The 20,703-nt window shown below is 37.7% G+C and overlaps 1 protein-coding gene and 1 long non-coding RNA gene across 17 annotated transcripts; one reads left to right on the forward strand and one right to left on the reverse strand.

Moving 5' to 3' along the window:
• Positions 1-224: 224 nt before the first annotated feature.
• On the reverse strand, positions 225-7,561 carry LOC126617613 (uncharacterized). Of its 16 annotated transcripts, none has more exons than XR_007621434.1 (9): positions 7,173-7,558; positions 6,920-6,998; positions 6,447-6,740; positions 6,263-6,349; positions 5,348-5,967; positions 3,663-5,039; positions 2,854-2,923; positions 2,236-2,725; positions 1,022-1,692 (listed from the first exon to the last, which is right to left on the reverse strand). XR_007621434.1 is itself a non-coding variant. In XM_050285635.1 (8 exons), the coding sequence occupies exons 3-7, from the start codon at positions 6,534-6,536 to the stop codon at positions 2,876-2,878; spliced, it is 363 nt and encodes a 120-aa protein (XP_050141592.1). In that variant the 5' UTR covers positions 6,537-6,740; positions 6,920-6,998; positions 7,173-7,537; the 3' UTR covers positions 2,459-2,725; positions 2,854-2,875. The 16 variants fall into 16 exon arrangements, 3 of the variants coding, with proteins under 3 accessions (XP_050141590.1, XP_050141592.1, XP_050141591.1); XR_007621436.1 differs by having other exon boundaries at positions 4,981-5,039; positions 7,173-7,552; XR_007621432.1 differs by adding an exon at positions 225-727 and having other exon boundaries at positions 1,493-1,692; positions 2,236-5,039; positions 7,173-7,561.
• Positions 7,562-9,037: 1,476 nt separating this feature from the next.
• On the forward strand, positions 9,038-20,669 carry LOC126618016 (uncharacterized). Its single transcript, XR_007621625.1, has 4 exons — positions 9,038-9,421; positions 9,515-9,607; positions 10,852-10,892; positions 20,434-20,669. It is a non-coding gene; the product is annotated as an uncharacterized LOC126618016 (long non-coding RNA).
• The last annotated feature ends 34 nt before the right edge of the window (positions 20,670-20,703 follow it).

Raw genomic sequence — 20,703 nt, forward strand, 5'->3', positions numbered from 1 at the left:
CATGACATTGTATTGACAGTAGACGTACTTATTGGCATATAGTTGCGAGCTTGACGTGTGATTAGATTGTAGCCAAACATTGTGTCAAAACCTGCTTATCTGCACGGCAATCTGATGGTAGTATAGTACATTCCATGCATTCTCTTTCTGTCGGCATATTCGTCAGCTCGATTCCTCATTTTTTCACATCCAGACATTGTAATATTACATCAATCACCAAGTACTGGACCAACCAATCAGTTAACAAATGAAACGCATGGCAACATGAACCAATCTCTTAAATTCCTAGAGCCAAAGGAAATTAATTTACACCTTAATTTTTAAGGAGAAAAATTAATGAAAATGGCTTGAAAACTTTGAGTTTTAACGATAAAGACAAAATAAATGGTAAAGTGAATAGTACTAGAATTGACTTTTTAGTGTAAAAATGTGGTTTTTCGTTAAAGTGAACAGTACATATAGTTTTTCACTAAAGTTCCCTAATTTTTATTCAGCATGGCAAGTGCTCCATTATTCTCACCTTCATTGGCTCCCAACGAGTCTGAAAACGCCTCTCCCCTCCATCAGTGACTCAAGGTTTGGTCTCCACGGGGAGATTATGATGCTGGTTCTGATCCTGCTATTCGCCACCTTGGTCATTTACATCATGCCGATCATGGATCCAGTTTGATGGATGCTTATAGCTTGCCATGGTAATGGGTGTGGCAGAAATGTTTATTTCCATCTTCTGATATGGCAGGGAACAAGTTCAGAATAATTTAAGGATGAAATTTTAGCAAGTTATTAGTTCTTTTATGCCCATCTTGATTTGATTGTAAAATTATATCCTTATCCCTACGTATTGCCATTATAAGCTGGGTTGATGAGTTCATATTATACCATATATTTTACCCTTATCTTAGTATTAACGAGAAAATATGCCCGCGCGTTGCTGCGGGAACCTGTTGTTTCAGGTGTAATCGGATAAATACAAAACATTTAAGTTGAATCAATTCAACACAATTATGAACAAATAGAGGGATACATGAGTGAATGAGGTCAATAAGATAAGTAGTTTTTTTTTTATATACATTCAAATAGGCTAGCATATAAACACATTGTACAATGAGTGGGAAGAAACTGAACGTCTTTGATTAGAATGAGGATGGTTTCCAAAAAAGTTCTGTTTCCTTAAGAAACAGAAGAAACATGTAGTTCACACATAAAATTTCAGTTACCAAATCCAAAAAAAAAAAAAACCAAAAATGTGACTATACGGCTTTCTTACTACACAAAAATATCCCTTAGTTAAAGCATGCCACACATCATCAAATTGCTATTATATGTAGTATATTCCTCAGTGGCAAGTAATATACTCTCCTTAGCATGACCTCTCAATCCCCTCTTTATCTCCCTAGAATCATGCAACAACCCATAAATACGGTGCCCCTTTAAAATCCAAGCATACATTAAAAATTCAACAATAGTTACAAATCTCTATAAATGAACATACCTTGAAAAGCCAACGGCCCAAGTGATACTGCACACACTGCATGCATTCACATACACTCTCACACACACACTGAAGAATGAACGCATTATATTCAGTTAGCACCATTCAACTTTAAAAGCAGTGAGACCTTCCAAAGGCACAGCCTAACTGACCTCGGTTCAAATAACCAAATTGAGAACAACAGTTGAATTTTAGAAAAGCTGTACAGAGGGGGAAAAAAAGAAAAAAAAAAAGACTTCCTATTACCACAACTGAAAAACAAAATCAAAATGAATATAATAAAATATCAGCAGAGCATGAACACTAACTAACATCCTTTGAAAACATGTGCTGGTTACGTATAATATATATGTGCATAAATTAAGAAAATGACTTGAGTGCCCTAGCAGTAGTCTTTACGCTGAACCAAATCACTATTAGGTTGATTCACGCATCTTCTTTTATGTGCTAAATCTCTACTAAATTGCTCTACGAAAATGACATAAAACTAATTAAATTCCCAATATATCTGAGAAATACAACTTTTAAAAGTGTGACAATAGCAGCACCAGGATGTTGCAGAACTCACTGCCCCATTTTAAGATTCGGTTTTTGTCCAATGTATGTATAAGCTCAGATACATCTGAGAATTTGCTTTTCAACAGTTGTTACTCTCATCGTCTTTTGGGAGAGATAGATACAAAGGTTAAGATTACAATGGGGAAGAGTTAAGAATCCCTCTAAAATACCAAAGAAAAACATACCTAGAACGGAGTAAACAACCGTTTGTCTCCATAGCAGTTTCTCAGAGCATTTATGCTGTCAGAAAGATAGTGCTCCACTCCAGAAGGATGGACAAATGTGGTTTTTTCCAACAATCAGCACCAACCAACAATTTAATGTACGCAACCAAATGATTAAGCTAAACCCAATCTGACCAAATTTGATTTCAAATAAGCCAAATAAGTAATGACAACTAAACTAACCTTTCTTTCCCACATGAAGTAAAAATTCATTTCATTTATCTGTATCTCAACAACTTACACAAATAAATAACTTGAGCTTTGACATTTCCAAATTTGGTGAACTGGATTTTAGAGAGAGCAGAGAAAAAGAGAGAACCTGGTCCCTGTACACATATCTGACCTTTTAGCGTCCTCATCCATTGGCTGGTTAAGCAGCTGCTGAGCCAAATCCTAGACCCCACCTTTTTTTCACGGTCTCCATTGTCAGACATTGTTGCAGTGATCGCAACTCATGAACAATAAGCAATATATTATCAAACTTTAATTCCCCACGAACCAAACACGAACATTTAGAGTAAATTAATTAAAAACAAATTCATGGACAGAAGGAAAAACAAACAGGGATGAAACTGTTACCCAAAACAGAAAAGGATAACTATTACTCTTCTTCTTCGGCTATTTCTCCACTTTCTTCTTCGGTATATTCCTTGTGAAATCAATTTCCAAAATGATTATATAAATTATAAAAGTTCAAACTTATAATTACCGAGAAACCAAAAATGAACATTTCTACTAAATTAATTAAACTATTTATCTTCGTTCTTCGGTATTTTTACTGTGAAACCACCAACTGATATATTGAAAACACCTATGTTGGCAACGGTTGCAGCTATTACATATACAAACAAAAATATATTTCAGAAGATCATAACATTATGCAATTGCAAGCCCATCACCAGAACTGAATTAATCAGTTCAAGATTTAAAAAAATAAAAATTTAATAACCAAGCAAGGTAATGGACAAAACACACAAAGAATCCTAAAACCTCTAAGAAATCCGAATTCTCGGTACACCAAAACAGAACAAAAAGGCATGATCTAATTAATTTGAAAAATCCCAAGAATCAACAGATCACTCTTTGACGACAGTTCTTTTGTGCCACCAGTCAAGCATGTTTCTTGTAAAGAGAACCACGAATCCCTAAGATAATACAGAGTTTATGCCATGCGGAGAGGGGTTGGTTGCTTTAGGCTATAAACAAACAATTTTAAGTCCAAAACCTAAGCCTACATTCAACCTGTCTGCATCTTAATTAAGCAATTCCGCTGGTTAATATAAAAAATGTTAATTTCACAATTTAATTGACAGAGAGCTAGCACATTTGACTGGAAATAGCTTGAAAGAATTTGATAATTAAATGTACTTAATTCACCACTAAGTTACCTGAGCAGAACCCATGGATTGGCTTGTTCAGATATCCAATACGAAGATTGGATTTCTCTTCAAAGAGTATAATCTCAAAACAGAGAGAAGGGAATCTTCAAAAAGTGGCAATCGAGAGTTATGTACTTCACCGACATGCTTAAAAGTGGGAGGAGTTGTTCTCAGAAGTGATTTTCTAACCCGCGCAAGAAGGGTCCCAACCGGACCTTTGATTATTGTATTAGTTTCTTTCATTAAGAAATACCAACTGAAGGTTTAGACACACTGCCTCACGGTCACAAAGCTTAATCAAAACCATGAACATAAGAAAGACATGGAATTAGGAGTGCAAACCATTCATTTAAAATAAACTAAAGTAAAATCCAAATCTTCAACTACAGTAGGCTAGTTGAGATTAATTAAGTCACTAAATCAAACATTCTTTACAATAACAGAGTGAATACATGTTTCACAGAGAAACTAAAGAAGGTGCATATATGTATATATAAGTGTGTGTGTGTGTGTGTGTGTGTGTGTGTGTGTGTACATGTATGAGTACTCTGTTTGATGGGTTAGAGAACTACGAAAAACTGAAACTTTTCAAAAGCACCGAAACAGAGAAAATAAATTGGGGCTAAAAAATGGAATCCTACCAGAGGGGCTTTGAAAGAGTCAGAAAATGCTTCCTGATGATTTTGCACCTTGGTGAGTAGCATTAGGAGCATTTCTGTTCTGTTTTAATAGAAATAGAATTTATGGGGGTTGATATACTTGTACAAATCTTATGAACAAAATTGTGATGTATCTATTAAACGTTCATTAAATTATTAATGTAAGTAGTTAACTTGTAAATTTGTTACATGTGATCATTTATATTTTTCAGCAAAAAAAAAAAAAAAAAAACCATTTAACAATGCAAATACAATATACAAAGACAACTACTAAATTTAGCTTCATTTAGATAAAATAGATTATAGAAAGTCCATTCAAACAACTAAAAGTCTAAAAGGGCATAAATGAAAATAGGGAGTTTTAACGAAAAACCCATGGTACTGTTCACTTTAACGAAAAACCACATTTTTACACTAAAAAGTCAAACCTAATACTATTCACTTTACCCTTTATTTTGTCTTTATCGTTAAAACTCAAAGTTTTCAAGCCCTTTTCATTAGTTTTCCTATGAAAATATTGAATAACCAACATGTCAAGATGACAATATGTAAATCTTACTTGAAGCACATCTAAGTAAAAATGGGTTGCAGCAGAAATTATGAAACTGAAAGATGTAGCTCTCAAGAAAGAAACATGATTGAAAAATAAGAATCAAATAAAGCCTCACCTGAGAGTAAAGATCACATGTGCCCAACTCCTTAACAGCCAAAGGCAATCTCTCTCCATCTACAAAGAAAAAATAAACACAAAAAAGCAAACATATTTACATGATTAAATATCAATTGAACTACAACCCAATTTACCAAATGAAAAAATAAATTCTGGGTTATGTCTACTGCAATAAAAAATAAAAAAAAAAGATTTCAATCCATTTTTCAGATTCAGAAGCAAAAAAAATGGAGAACTACACAGCTACGAAAATTCTAAAAACAAAACCATTAGATCTGAAACTATTGCTCATAGATCCGTGAATGTTAGAACTGAAACAGTAAAACCCAAATTAAATCTTCAGAAATTGATTGAAAAGTCCTTACCTCAAGGAGGAAGACGAACACCAACAACCATTGACACAAATTGAGAAAGGAATGATTTAGAAAGAGAAAATGACCGCACCCACCCTCTCTTTCTCTCCCTGTAATTGTGCACCCAAACCCCCATGAAAAATACAACAGTAAGATAAGGAATTGAATGGAAAATCCAACAGTGAGATAGAGAATTGAATAGGATCTTCCGCTTAAGAAGCCGCCATTGTCAAACCGTTATTTTACAATTTGCTGCAACTTATTCTTAAACGTTCAACTACTCGGGATGAGTATTCTACAACTATGAAACAGTTCCTTTTAAAAGGCATGTCGCACAACTTTATGCATAAATAGGTATCCCAATAAACAAAACCACAGAGCAAATTCCAATAAACAAAACCAGATTTATTATTTAATCTTATTCATGGAACTGTCATAGTTTATGATAATGCGAAGCCAGGAAATAATTATGCAACACCATCACATATTAAAATTTGAGCAACTCACTCAAATGATTGAAAATCTATTACATACATATGGTCTTCTAACATTATACAATGAAGTTTCTTATGTGCGATTGTGCAAATGCACGATTTGCTTTCATCCTAAATCCAACAGTCTCAAGGCCAGCCCTGATAGACAGCATGTTTAAAAATTCAATCAATCGAAAATTCAAAATAAACCCAGTCCTCATTAATAGCTCAGCTCTAAGTTGGAAGTTCAGCAATAATGAGCAATAAACACCAAACTGTCATGTAGCACAATACATCTACTGACCACAAATCAATCAAAAGGACTTCGACGAAGCATATTACAGCGGCAGATAAAACCACCATAGCATCACGAACATCGACCATCATGTTTGTAACATACCAAAAAAACTAAAAAAATTACACAGAAAAAAACCCTAGAAATTAAAAATTATACCATGTGGTCAGCCAAATTGTCACAGATATTCAAGCTCTCGATCAGTCCGTACTTGATCAACTCCTCGAACGGATCCTCATAAAAATCCTGCACCCAAAAACAAAATCCCTATTCAAGACATAAAAATCCAGCACCCAAAAAGAAAATCCCAATGAGAGAGAGAGAGAGAGAGAAATTGATGGACCTCGAAGTTGTCCTGGATCTTGCGGGGGTCGAGGGCTTGGCCTTGGGGGTTGACGCCGGGGTTGGTGAGCATATCGGGGCGCTGGTACATGTTGGAGATGAGGAGGGTGGGGCTGATGCTGGCCTTGGTGTGGAGGCGGAGCACCCTCTGTCACTCTGCAAACTGCCCTCAACCCACTCTGATTGAGCCCGACGGAACCCTTTCTACGATGGTCGACACGTGCACGGGAGAAGCGGTGGTGGTTCTGTGGTGATTTTTCACCGGAAAATGGAGGCGTTGGTGCGCCTGTGTGTCCTTGATTATATATCAGAATTCATAAGCAAAGTCAGAGGAAAATTGATGATTATTGAGCCAGTATTGAATAATGGGTATAAGATTGAAACTTTTGGATGCTCATCCTTGTTTCCAGATGAAAATAAGCATCCCAAAAAACGAAAACAAATCAACTTAACATAAAAGTTTGTATTACCCACCTCAAATCGGCCGGAGAACACATATTGGAATTTCTATATACCTTCCAATTTTTCCGTAACCTTTACCATCTCAGAATTTCTGAATAGGACATGGATTCTACAACATTAGATAAAACTGTCTATACTACACATATGCAGATCAATTCCAGATAAATTAAGATAAAATCAAGGTATGAAATATATCAATTTAGGGTTGGAAGATCACCTCCAAATTTCAGTGGAGAGAGAGTGAGCGAGAGTTTAAGAGGTGTACCTGTAGTGAGTGAGTGAATAAGTGGGCAAGTGATGCTGCAACTGTGAGAGGGTGAGAAGAACACGGAGATAGGTTCGAAGAAGATCAAGGATCTGCAGCAATGGCGCTGAGATCCCCACTCTTCCCTTTCCTTCTCTCTCTGTCGCTCTGTCTCTGTCTCCCTCTCTCCCTCTCCCTCTCCGATCTCTATCTCTATCTCCATCAGCATGGCCTCCCAACTGCGAAACCCTCGGCGAGCGATCCTTACTCCTCCCTCTCCCACTCTCTCTTTCGCGCTGTCTCCCTCTCCCTCTCCTTCTCTCTCTCCCGACGGCATGGTCTCACCGAGTCCCACTGCAGCTCAGAAAGAAAGGAATTGAAACTCGCTAACCCACCCAACCCGTTCGAAACCCTACAGACTAAAATGACCATCGCACCCCTGCCTTTCCACGAAATCAGCGGCAGAGAAAGTCAATGGCAGCCTCGTAAATAAAGTGAAATTCGGCTCCAAAGACTATTCATTTGTACAGTGCAATTGAAAAGCCTTCTTTAGACTAAAGTAATATATTAGTTATTTTGGTATATATTTTCAATGTAGGATATTCGACTTTCTTTGGAGCAAAAAGTGATCAAACGGATGAATTTTGGAGTGATTTCAATTAGAGGATGTTCATGAGTCTTTCAAGATGATTGTATCAAAGTTTCAAAATTTTCTACCAAGCCGTTTGACCGTGACAAGGAAATAAAGGCCAAGCGCACAGTTTTCCCAGATTGACATTTTTTTACGTTTTGGGTATTTTGGAGGTCAATATGGCATATTTTGCGGAAGATTCCTTCTGAGGATTTGTAGGGAACATCTCCATCTTTCAAAATAGACCTTTTGGAACCAAATCGGAGTTGATTTGGTCGGTCAAAAGTCTAATTTTCTGAGAAGTCTGAATTTTAGTTCAAATAGGAAACCTTTTATTTTCTGTTTTATTATTTTATTATGTTTCCTAGTTTCATTCTAAGATATTTTAGGGTTTTATTTTGTAGCAGTATAAATAAGGTTTTTTAGCCATTAGGGCTTTTTTTTCGACGCAAGAAATAGGGGGAGAGAACATGCGCACTACTTTAGAGAGTTTTGGAAGTTTATTTTCAAGGTGTTTTCTTTCTATGTTCTTAATAATTTTTTGTTTTATGATTGTTCGTAACTAAGTTCTTTTGCTAGGGCGAAGTAATGAGCCTTAGTCTAAATATATGATTTTATTAATTTGCTTATGAACGGATGCACGCTTACTTTGAATTATTAATCACTGCGATTAAACCTATCTAATTGTCTTAGTAATTCGCGACCATTAGGGTTTTTAGACAAGTAATTTGATGCAATTTTTGTTAGAACATCACCCTGAAATTGAGGAGGGTTTCTTGTGATTAGTAATTGTAAGTTCACTTAAGGCGAACATCACGCTCTTAAGGGTTGCATGGTTTTTCAAAGGGTTTTCACAAAGCTTAATGAGTCTTGCATGTTTTTATTTGATCTGAACATTACAAACGGGTTGCATGATAGATATATGTTTTCGCTTGAATATCACGAGGAAAATATGCATTAAGAAAACCTAATATTCAAAGCATGTGTGAGGAAATTCATAAGTAATTGGTAAAATTGTGTAGGATTGTTAAGGGATGGCACAACCCTATGCTTTTACAAATTGATTTTCTTTTAAATTGTTCTCTAGTTAATTTCTTTAATTGTTTAATTTTAAAATTCGTTTTTATTATATTCTATATATACTAAAACTCAAACCTCGGGTGGTACTGTTCTAGGACTGTGTGCGGACCAAAATGCCTCTTAAATTGGTCTTCTCGGCGTTTTTTTCCTACTCTTTGCACAGCAAAATGGCGATTTTGCCCAATTTTCTTTAGCCCATTCTCTGTTTTGGTTTTTCTGTTATCTCCGCTTTACGCTCGCTCTTCCTCTCGGGTTCTTTGTTGTTCTTCGCTATCTTTGGTTTGGAATACATTGGGCCAAGTTTCAGATTTTCCTGCTTTAGGGGATCGTGTTTGTGGTCTATGATTTGAAGGAGGTTCTCCATTTGTATAAACCTAGGGTTTTGGGTGTTTTGTCCTCCGTGGTAAAATTGCTTCGCACAATTTCTGGGGTTGCGATCGACGGTGAATATTTTGCGGTGTTTGCATTTGTTTCCCTCTGCTCTTCACCGATATTGGCCGGATCTGTTTCCGGATTTGTTTTTGGTTTGATGGAGGGAAATCTATTTTTGGCGATTTAGGTATGTGTTGTGTTTGGTTTTTGTTTTGAGTTTTGCTTGATTTGGATGAAATTGTAACCATTTTGTTTTGGGTTGGTTCTGATCCTGTGCTAGGTTTTCCTCGCTGAGAGGATATTTTGCATTTTGGTTCCTTCGTTGATCAGTCGCAAATTTGGCAGTGTCTCTGGCGGTCCTCTTATTTTTTGGGTAAATCTCCTTCCGCCAAAAACAATTTCCTTGCTATTTTTACTACTTCGTTCTCCTTCTTCTTCTTCTTTATTATTATATACCTTCTGTTTATTTAACATGTTTGTAAGATTGGTTTATCATTTATGTATGTTTTTATACAATTGTTGCATATTTTACATGTATATGCTTCACTTTTATCAAGTACGTACTTGAGAGATTGGTAGCCTAATTTTTGGGTGAGTTTTTGTCATCGTTTTTTTGTACGTCTGGGAACCCGTCGATAAGTGTTAGATTAGACTGTGTTTGTAATTTTTTGGAACAAATCAGAGGAATGATTGGAGTTTGGGTAAATTTGATGTTAGGTTAAAATTTCTTTGTAATTTTAGTCTGCTGTGCATTACCCATTCGGAAATCACGCTTGAGCAGTGGTGTTGCACCATTGTGCTATTGTGCAAAGTTCCAAACCAGCGGAAGAAGATCGCTAACACTTTGTTTAGACAGAACCGTTTGTTTTGGCCAAAATCAAAAAGGAAAAAAAATACTTTTAACCAAATGGTGTGTTTTCTTTCGTCTTTGTCCATTTTGCCTAAAACATTTAACCAGAACATGACAATTTCACTGAAAAAAAATCCCATTTTCCTACTTTTGAATGAATTGAGCATAGCATTTTAAGGCTTTGTATAAAAGATTATATAAGCCAACTAAGAATCCTATTTTTTCCTACTTTTTCAATGAATCAAATATGTTATTTCAAATTAGTACCTCAATCTTCTTTCTGCTGTTACAATTAGTGGGTTAAGTGATGTTACAGATTTGTTTATGTTTCTGTGGAGATTTTATCTTTTTTTTCTTTGGAATTCTCTGCAGATCAATATCAGGGTAGAAAAATCTCTACTGCGTGTGAATTCGGATTAGAATTCTTCGGCACGTAGCTGATTTTTGTTTATCAAATTGACTGGCCATTCTATATATTTGTAAGTGGTTTTGCCTTTGTATAAAAGATTATATAAGCCAACTAAGAATCCTTTTTTTTTTCTACTTTTTCAATGAATCAAAACATGCCATTTCAAATTAGTACCTCCATTTTCTTTATGCTGTTAAAATTAGTGGCTTAAGTGATGTTACAGATTTGTTTATGTTTTTGTGTACATAGACAAACCCGTTCCTGCAAAGTTTATGTTACTAATTTGTTTCAACATCTCAACATTCGTTCATTTGATTTAAATATTCTTCTATAACAAGTTAAAACTTTATTTTTTCAGTACCTTATCACAAAATAATTCCACCTTGGACAAATTACAAGGTATGCTACAATCAATGCTTTCATAAATTGCATTCAAATTGATTCACTTAGGAATGCATTGGAACATGTTTAGTTTTATGCCCGCAGCATCGCGCGGGTACCATTGCTAGTTAAATTCTAAAATCAACATTTTCCAAACTTTGTTTTAAATAATTATTTAAGAATTAGTTTAAATACAAATTATTCATTCAATCCCTATGGAAAACGACTTTACTTGAGCTGCTATTGTAACATCCCACATCGCGCCAGGAGAGTGATCCTTAAATATATATTCTCATCCCTACCTAGCATGAGGCCTTTTGGGAGCTCACTGGTTTCGGGTTCCTTCAGAACTTCAAAGTTAAGCGAGTAACACGCGAGAGTAATCCCATGATGGGTGACCCATTAGGAAGTTCTCGTGTGAGTTCCCAGAAACAAAACCGTAAGGGCGTCGTCGGGGTCCAAAGCGGACAATATTGTGCTACGGTGGAATCGAGCCCGAGATGTGGTGGGGGCCCGAGCCGGGATATAACAATTTGGTATCAAAGCCAATCTCTGGCCGGAAGTGTGCTGATGAGGACATCGGGCCCCTAAGGGGGGTGGATTATAACATCCCACATCGCCCAGGGGAGTGATCCTTAAATGTATATTCCCATCCCTACCTAGCATGAGGCTTTTTAGGAGTTCATTGGCTTCGGGTTCTATTGGAACTCCGAAGTTAAGCGAGTAGCGCCCGAGAGTAATCCCATGATGGGTGACCCACTGGGAAGTTCTCGTGTGAGTTCCTAGAAACAAAACCGTGAGGGCATTGTCGGGGTCCAAAGTGGACAATATTGTGCTACGGCAGAATCGAGCTCGGGATGTGGTGGGGGCTCGGGCTAGGATGTGACAGCTATACTACGACAACCCTGTTCTCTTGCAAGTATTTTTTATGTGTTTTTTATCCCTACTTTTGTAAGTGCTAAAAATCCTATCATGGGTCATTTGATATTCATGAACCAGATTGACGGGGGTGTTGAAATTTTTGGTTTAATTTATAGTTTTATTCTCTACAACATGAAATTTTTGGTTTAATTTATAGTTTTATTCTCTACAACATGAGTTGTTAGGGGGGGGGGGGGGTGGTTGGAAAATAAATAATGAAATTTTATTTACTTAGAGATTTTGTTTTATGTTATATTTTTTAAGATCTAAGTTCCCTTATCCTAAAATTTGGTTAAAAAGAAGAGTTTAAAAAAAACTCATCGGAGGCTCTCTACGTTTATCCCGAACCTTAGAAGAGTGACGGCTGTCAAACGGAAATCGTTGGATTTCGTAGACTTCGCGGTGGCCTGGGATCAGTGCGACGTTGTGGAAAGGTCTAGTGCTTAGAAGAGATGGTGCAAATTTCATGGTGTGGGGACGACTTCGTAGAGGACTAGTGCGGTGTTTTCTGGTAGGAGCCAGTACTTGGGCCTTGGTATCGAACACCTTGTTGGCTATGGAGGATTTGATGACGAAATTCACAGGTATCACGGAGGAAGACAAATTGATTGTTGTTAATCAGAGGGAGGCTGTAACACTGAAGTCATCGAGATTTTTTCTTGTTGGAAGGGTTCTTTCTCACAAACTGGTGAATAAGGAAGGTTTTAAACGACATATGAGAAATCTGTGGCATCCTAAAACGAATGTGGCCGTGATGGATTTGGAAGATAATCGATTTGTTTTCGGTTTCAATCCCATGCAGAAACGTACCACTATTTTACGTGGAGGGCCATGGTTGTATAACAAGCAGTGCCTATTGGTGCTAGGAGAGGCAGATTCGCTGACATACCCTGCTCGGATTCTTTTGTTCTTTCAGGAATTTTGGGTGCAGTTTAAAGGGATACCCTTAGGCTATATGACTCGGCATATGGGAGAATTTCTAGGAAATATATTGGGAGATTGCATCCGCACGGATCAAAGTCGCAAGGATGAATTATTTGGGAGATTCTTCGAGTGCGGGTGCTATTGGATGTGAGGAACCCATTGCGAAGGTTTGTGAATATTCAACTAGAGGGCAAGCAGATACAAATTGATGCCAGGTATGAGAAATTACCCCTCACATGCTTTCTCAATGGATTGATAGACCATGTTGAAAAACAATGTGAGTGCTATGAAGGAAAAGTTCTCGATAATAAGGCCAAACCTTATGGTTGTTGGTTCCAAATGGATGTGTTAGATAAAGACTATTGACGCACCACAGGGAGACGTTTTGGTTTAGACGCATAGGTTGGCTGGGTAATGAAGGCTCCGGTATTGGAGGAGGTTGATGTTCTAATGGATGTAGAAGTGAGCGAACAAGGGCAGTAGAGCTTTGACCTCTGACTATCCTTGATTTAAATGAGCCAGTTGGAGAGCCAGAGAGTGGAGAAGATAGTATGGCAGTGGTACCTTTTTCAGGCTGAGTGCAATGGGTAGACAACTCCATGATGCGTTTGAGGATAGGAGGGAGGGTGCACTGACAAAGATGACGCAGCCATTATGGTTGTTTGGCACAACGATTGAGTCAAGTGTGGGAGGGGAGGGAGAAGGTCAGGAGGGCAGGAGATTTGGTGAAGATACCCTTGCTTTAACACTGGCAATTAGGGTTAATGGTGCAGATACAATGGTAGGAGGTGACTCTCCTAAGTCCATTAATTCAAACCCTTTTAATTTAGGCCCATTTATCTTTGGCATGGGAGTGGTGCAAGGTGATAGCTCGAGGGGGAGAGCTTCTACTACTTCTAAAAGGAGGCGTTTAAAATCCCGCTGTGTTTGTTTACCGGAGTTAGGAAAAAGAGGCCACAGAGAAAGGGATGAGAGGGGGTTGATCCCGGGTGCAAAGAAGTGTGCTTTGTATACTTCATTAAGATTCGCAGTGGCGGAGGCTGATGTAATACCCAGGTTCTAAAAAATAAAATAAATGGAGAACTTGAGTATGTAATTTTGGATATCTCCACTTTCCATATTTTTGTAGTATCTTATGTGGCAATTTGCGATCATTAGAAACTCATTATTAGGGTGATTATTCACTACTCTATAGCAATGGAGTGGAAGTTTATATAGCATACGTGCATGTGTCTGAGTGCATGAGTTTGGCTTTATTTTCTCACAAAGGCTAAGTAGAGTTTTGCCAACCATTAGAGAATAAATAGGAGTGGTTAGTCACCACTCTAGATAGGTTGAGGTGGAAGTTGGTAATTAATAGAAGCTAATAATTAGGGTGTGGAGGTGGGAAGCCTTTGGCTTATACGTGTGGCTAAGTGCTGAGTTTGGTTTGATATTTTTACCAAGAGTGAGTTGGCAAGTTGTGTTAATGTAGAGAGATTACTCACCCCAAAACATTGGAGAGGTGTGAGTCTATATAGAACCATAGACTAGGTATGTGTATGTATTGGCATGCATGTGGCAATATGTTGTTGTTTTAGAGTGCTTACTCACTAGCCTAGGGGAATTTCAATTAATTGTCTATATTCTCTCTTCAATGCTTCAAATCTATCATTCCAAATCTTCCAATGAGATGAGAACGGGTGCGATTCATATCCCTTAGACTTTGGACATAGCTTTTGAGTGTTTGTTCACCTTGCATGATATTGATTAGCTTCACGTTTGTTGTTTTGCTATTGGACCACATTTCATTGCTAAGGATTAGGACAACATTTGTTGCCTTGTTATTGGAACACATTCCATGGTGATGATTAGGTTAACATTTGGTGTGTTTCTATTGGAACACATTTTATGTTTAATGATTGCCACACTTGATTTCTTTCTATTGGCACACTTGTGGAGATTCTTTGGAGAGGTAGATGTCATGCAATCTTTATAAAAGGAAGAAGCAAGAACCAACAGAGGAGAAGGGAGAGAAGAGAGAGGAAGAAGAAGAAAAAGAAAAAAAACAACTCCAAAGCTATTCTCCTTTTTCAGATTACCCCTTATCTTTCATATACATATTGTTAAGGCTTTAAGCCATCTTTCATTGTATTTATAAGTCCCTCATATATATAGTGAAATACAATGAAAGCAAACCCCAATGGATGTAGTCGATTTGGCGAACCACTTAAATCTTATGTTGTTTATGCATTTACATTTGGAGATCATTGCCATGAGAAGCACTTCCACCAAACTATTGGCAATCTCTATTTATCTCCCTTAAGAATGATGTACAAAAATGTGAGACAAATCCCATAAAAATATATGAGACCTTATCCAACAAATGTTTCCACCAAACTCCATCGATCAAAAGAAAGATATCCTAAAACTAGAAATTCGTCCAGCCTATTTAATAGACCAAAACACCATCATCCATAGATTATATCATAATACTTTCTTCATGAGAGTTGTTCGTCTATCTCTCTACCATGATATATCAAAATTTCAGGAAAATCCAACGGTGTGATCTTCCAATATGTTTAAAATACTAACTTAGTCTCTAATTCAGCAGAAAACTGGACAGCCATGTTATGAGTACCAAAACCCCATTTTTCGTAGCTCCTATCAAAACACTTCCTTCACAAAAGTTGTTTCTTATCATCTCATCTATAATATATCCAAAAACCACGACAATCCAATCTATGTGATGACTTGTATTGTATCCCAATTCGAACAGCTGATGTTCGGTTGAGCTAGCCTTCTCTACGAACCTTTTTGCATGGCCAACATCTCTAGTTTCTTTGGCTCACTTTCATGAAAGTTTTTCAACAATCTAACTCCTATTACATATGTAGAGTTTCAGCTATATTAAAGAAGAGGAAAGGGAAGTGGTGAAGGAAGAAAGAGAACAAGAGAGAGGAAATGAAATTGAAACAATAAAAAAATGAGGAAATGGTAACATATTGCTTATCATTTACATTAAAGAATATTAATTTGTTAATATTATGATTATAATACTCTTGTCACTAATCAATTTGATTTATGTTGAAGCTTACAGGCTTGTTAAAGAAAATGTGAGTATTGATATCTATGTGAACATGACATATACATATGCATTGCAAAGCAAGAAAAAGAGTTGTGTTGTGTTAAGTGCTCACTTGTGTAAAGTGTTTAAGTTGTAAGGATATTCAAGGGCTGAAGTTTGCCTTGAATATAAAATAATGAACCTTGTATATGTCAGGTGTAGGGTTTGAATATACAAATTGGTTGATTTTAAACATAATGAAATCTTGTATATGTCAGGCGTAGGGTGCAGGGTTTGAATATACAAATTGGTTGATTTTAAACATAATGAAATCTTGTATATGTCAGGCGTAGGGTGCAGGGCTTGAATATACATTTGGGCGTCAGGGGAAGTGCATGTTTAATAAAGTGGAAATTGAGAGTTTAATTACAAAAAATTAGGTTTAAGGGATGAACGAGAGTTAACTCATATTCTAACGTACTCGGAGCCAAGTGGTATAAGCATGGTGTGGGATGTGCAGACTTGGATGCCTTAGATATGTGTTGACAAGATTAGAAGGGAGTGAGTACATTCATGCATCTCATTGCATACATTTTATGTATTTTCAAGAGCTACTCATTTCAATTATTATTTTAGTTGGTACTTTTGTTGTGCATTAATTTGTGCACTATAGTTATTCCACTCCGTATTCGATAAATTTTATGTAAGATTTTGTTATCTATTGTATTTATAATTGTTATAATTTAGTTTAATTTTCCACCATATCTTGGTTGTAGAATTTATTTCTATAGCTAAGATATGGCTCACACCCTAGCTCATGAATAGTCATTATTCGCGGGCCAGTGCGTGACAACTGACGAGGTTAGCCCCGCCGAGCCCAATGAGTTGTGTGAGCTGGAATTGTCGGGGGCTTGGGAACCTTCGGGTAATTCGGGCGCTTAAGAGACTTCTTCTCTTCAAAGATCCTATGGTGATTTTTCCATGCAAAACAAAAAGATCGAATGAGCGATGGAGAGGTTAAAATCACACTTGAACTTTGATTTTGTGTTTACAGTTCCAAGCTCGGGATTGTCTGGGGGTTTATGTGCAATGTGGAAAGGGGAAGCGAACTTGTAGTTGAGATCATTTTCGTCAAATCATATTGACTTGGAAGTGGGAGGAATAAGAGATGATATTCACTGGTGACTTACATTCTTTTATAGCAATCCGACGAAGTCTGATAGACATAAATCGTGGAGTTTGCTCCAAAGGCTAAGGGAGAACTCGGATCTACCGTGGTGTTGCATTTGTGGTTTTAATGAGTTTTTTTGTGCTGAAGAATAGGAAGAAGGTGATGTGAGAAGTGACCAACAAATGGAAGGGTTTCAGAATGCCTTAGTAAGTTGCCAATTACAAGATTTGGGGTATGTTGGAAATAAATTTACTTGGGTGACTACCAAGTGTGGGGGAATCTCAGATTGGACAGAGCTGTAGCATCACAGATGTGGGTGGATGTTTTTCTAGGTTTTCGAGTCTCTCATCTGAAACCGAATTCATCAGACCATATCCCTATACTACTGGAATGGTTGCCAAAGAATAATGTTAGATTCAAAAAAACATTTCGATATGAGGAAGAGTGGTCAATGGAGGAGGGTTGTGTGGTGGCGGTGCAACAAAGATGGGCAGCAGAGGTCTATGGTTCACCAATGTTTTGAGTTACGGAGAAGATTAAGGCAACAAGACTATAGTTGGCCAATTGGGCAAAAATAACGAAAATATCAATTCTGGGGGAAACCTCTAAAGCGGAAGATAAGTTGAATGTCTTGTTTGGTAAGCCCTTTAATGACACTACTATTACACAACGGCACGAATTGAACAAGCTTTGTTGGCGTAGGAATAAGCATTTTGGAGGCAAAGATCCAAGGAAAATTGGCTAAAGCTTGGGGATCAAAATACAAAAAATTTCACCAAAAGGCTAATTGTAGGCAACGTAGGAATGCTTTGCCAGGGGTGTGGTACGCATATACGAGGGGAATGGATAAGTTAGTTGTTGACTACTTCACCAATTTGTTTGATTCTCAGGGTGTGATGGGTGTGACGGAAATTATGAGGGTGGTGACGCCCAGAGTCTCGGCTGAGATGAACCAGGAACTGCTCTAACAAGTATCCAATGAGGAGGTTAAGGAGGCGTTGTTTCAAATGCATCCGACAAAAGCTCCAGGGCCTGACGGTATGTTACTGAGTTTTTATAAGAAGCATTGGGAGATAGTTGGGCAGGATGTGTGTGATGGGGTAAGGCATATTCCTTCGTCGAGTCATATGCTTAAGAAAATCAATTATACCCATGTCACTTTGATTTCGAAGAAGGTTGATCCCTCTGCGATGAATGAATTGAGGCCGATTAGTCTTTGTAATGTAATTTATAAGATTTGCTCAAAGGTTCTTACCAACTGACTGAAGGTTATCCTCTCGGAAATTATTTCACCATTGCAAAGTGCTTTTATCCCCAGAAGGCTAATCTCGGATAATTGTTTGGTTGCTTCAAAGATTGCTCATTATATGCATAGAAAGAATAATGGGTGGAATGGTGTCATGGTGTCATGGCGTTGAAATTAGATGTCAATAAGGCCTATGATCGTCTTGAATGGTGTTTTTTTGGAGCAAATTATGAAAAGGTTGGGCTTTGCAAAGAAATTGATACAATGGATAATGATGTGTGTGTCTACAGAATCTTATTTGTTCAAATTAAATGGGTAGCCTATGGGATTATTGTATCATTCGTCAAGGAGATCCCCTTTCACCGTTTCTATTTGTTTTATGTGTGGAGGGATTATCGGCTTTATTTGATTCTTGGGAAGCACAAGGTCGAATCCAGGGCGCCCAAGTATGTAAATGGGCACCAAGTGTGCATCATTTGTTATTTGCGGTGATAGTTTTATTTTTGCAAGCAGTTATTTGCAAGTGAAAGAGTTACTGTGTACATATGAACGGGCATTTGGGCAAGCGGTTAATCTATCCAAAAGTTGTGTGGCGTTCAGTAGGAACCTATCGGAGGTGGATGCACAATTGTTGGCCAATTGTTTAGGGATGGCATGAGTGGATTATCATGAGCGTTATCTTGGTCTACCGGTGTTTATTGGTAAATCCAAGAATGATGCTTTTGCTTATATTAAAGATAGATTGTGGAAAAAGTTGTATGGATGGAGAGGTTTGTTATTGAGTAGTGCAGGCAAAGAGATTTTAATAAAAGCTGTTGCTCAGGCAGTGCCTTTGTATACCATGCAGACATTCTTGCTACCTAAGTCCTTTTGTGATGAACTAAACCAAATGATGGCCCAGTTTTGGTGGGGAAGAGAAGGGGGAAAACGGAGAATACATTGGATGAAATGGCAACGGTTGTGTAAACCGAAGAGTGAAGGGGTTTAGGATTTAAAGATTTATATGCCTTCAACCTTGCTTTGCTTGCAAAGTAAGGGTGGAGAATATTACAACAACCTAACTCTCTGGTGGCAAGAATATTTAAAGCCCGCTATATCCTAATTTTAAGTTCTTACGGGCTCCAGTCAAACCAAACTCATCCTACTGTTGGTGTAGTGCAGTGGCATCTGGCATCTAGAGCTATTATTTGTCGTGGTGCTCGATGGCGGGTGGGGGATGGTCTATGAATACATATTTGGGGGGATAACTGGCTGCCACAGGACCATTTTTATTAAGTGCTGAGCCCAAGACCGGTGGAGGTTCGTTGATTCGTTGATTCGTTGATTTGGGTAAAGGACCCTAAAGGTGAGTTCTTTACTAATAGTGCATATTTTGTGGCTCAATCAGATACGGGGATAAGTGGTGATGTGCTTATGGGATCTGTACTTAATGTTGATACAAAATTCCTATGGAAAGCTTTATGGCGATCGAAGGTCCCAGGGAAAGTGAAAATTTGTGTATGGCACAGATATATGAACACTTTGCCGTCCAAAGTGAATCTGATGACCAAATAGGCACTTAGGGACGATACTTGTGGTTTTTGTGATAAAGAAGCTAACATTATTGAACATGCTCCTTTAACATGTCCTAGAGCGACAATAGTGTGGTTTGGAAGTCCTTTGGGTCTTCGTTCTTTTCAACTGGTTGAAGAAGGTTTTGGATGTTGGTTAAAGTATATAGCACAACATGTATCCAGGTAAAGCTTTGAGTTGCTTCTTATTCTTGTTTGGAGTATTTGGAAGGCTCATACTGAGTTCATATGGAAGGGCGTTGAGGTTTCTCCTATGGATATTCAAATCAAGGCACAAGCTTGGTTGGCCGAGTTTAAAAAATGGAATGAGGTGGCTGTGCATACCTTTGTGGAACTTTTAACTAAATGGCAGCCGCCGACCTATGGCTGGATAAAATGTAATTTTGATGCGTTTTAGGATAGCAGCAGTCGATTAAAGGGTGTGGGCTGGTAGTGAGGAGCTCGGATGGCATGTTATGGCAGCACATGTGAGTAGAGAGGGTGCTGTGAGATTGGTATTTCATGCAGAGGCAGTGGCTACTAAACAAGCAGCTGTTTTTTTTTCTTTTTTTCTTTTTTTTTGCGTAGGTGGATCATGGAGCAGGTCCATGTGGAAGGGGATGAATTGTTGGTCACTTCTGCAATTCAAAATTCATGGGCACTATGGACATATATTTGATGATACTAGGCGACTTTTGCAGGATTTCAAGCAATGGAAAATCACCTTTGGACGACGAAAGACGAATATGGTGGCCCACCGCCTTGCACGGTTTAGTCTCACTGTTGATCACCCAGTTTCTTAGTTTGAAGAACCTCCTGATGTAATTTCTAATTTATTATTAGAAGATAGTACTAGTAGTTAATTTGGTGTGGAACGCTCTTTTTCCCTTCGTTCGGGTTGAAAGCCCCGGCAAGGTTTTTATTGAGGTCCATTGTAAGCTCCATATCCTTAGTTTGTACGTATTTCAATC

This window comes from Malus sylvestris, chromosome 4, assembly GCF_916048215.2.
Source record: "Malus sylvestris chromosome 4, drMalSylv7.2, whole genome shotgun sequence".
NCBI classification, from domain to species: Eukaryota; Viridiplantae; Streptophyta; class Magnoliopsida; order Rosales; family Rosaceae; genus Malus; species Malus sylvestris.

Coding starts and splice junctions, on each gene's coding strand:
- LOC126617613 (XM_050285633.1), bottom strand. CDS start 6,536: ATGTACCAGCGCCCCGATATGCTCACCAACCCCGGCGTCAACCCCCAA. Junction 6,350..6,446: donor AGATCCAGGACAACTTCGAG/GTCCATCAATTT, acceptor TTTTGGGTGCAG/GATTTTTATGAGGATCCGTT. Junction 4,374..4,980: donor CATGTGATCTTTACTCTCAG/GTGAGGCTTTAT, acceptor CTATTAAAACAG/AACAGAAATGCTCCTAATGC.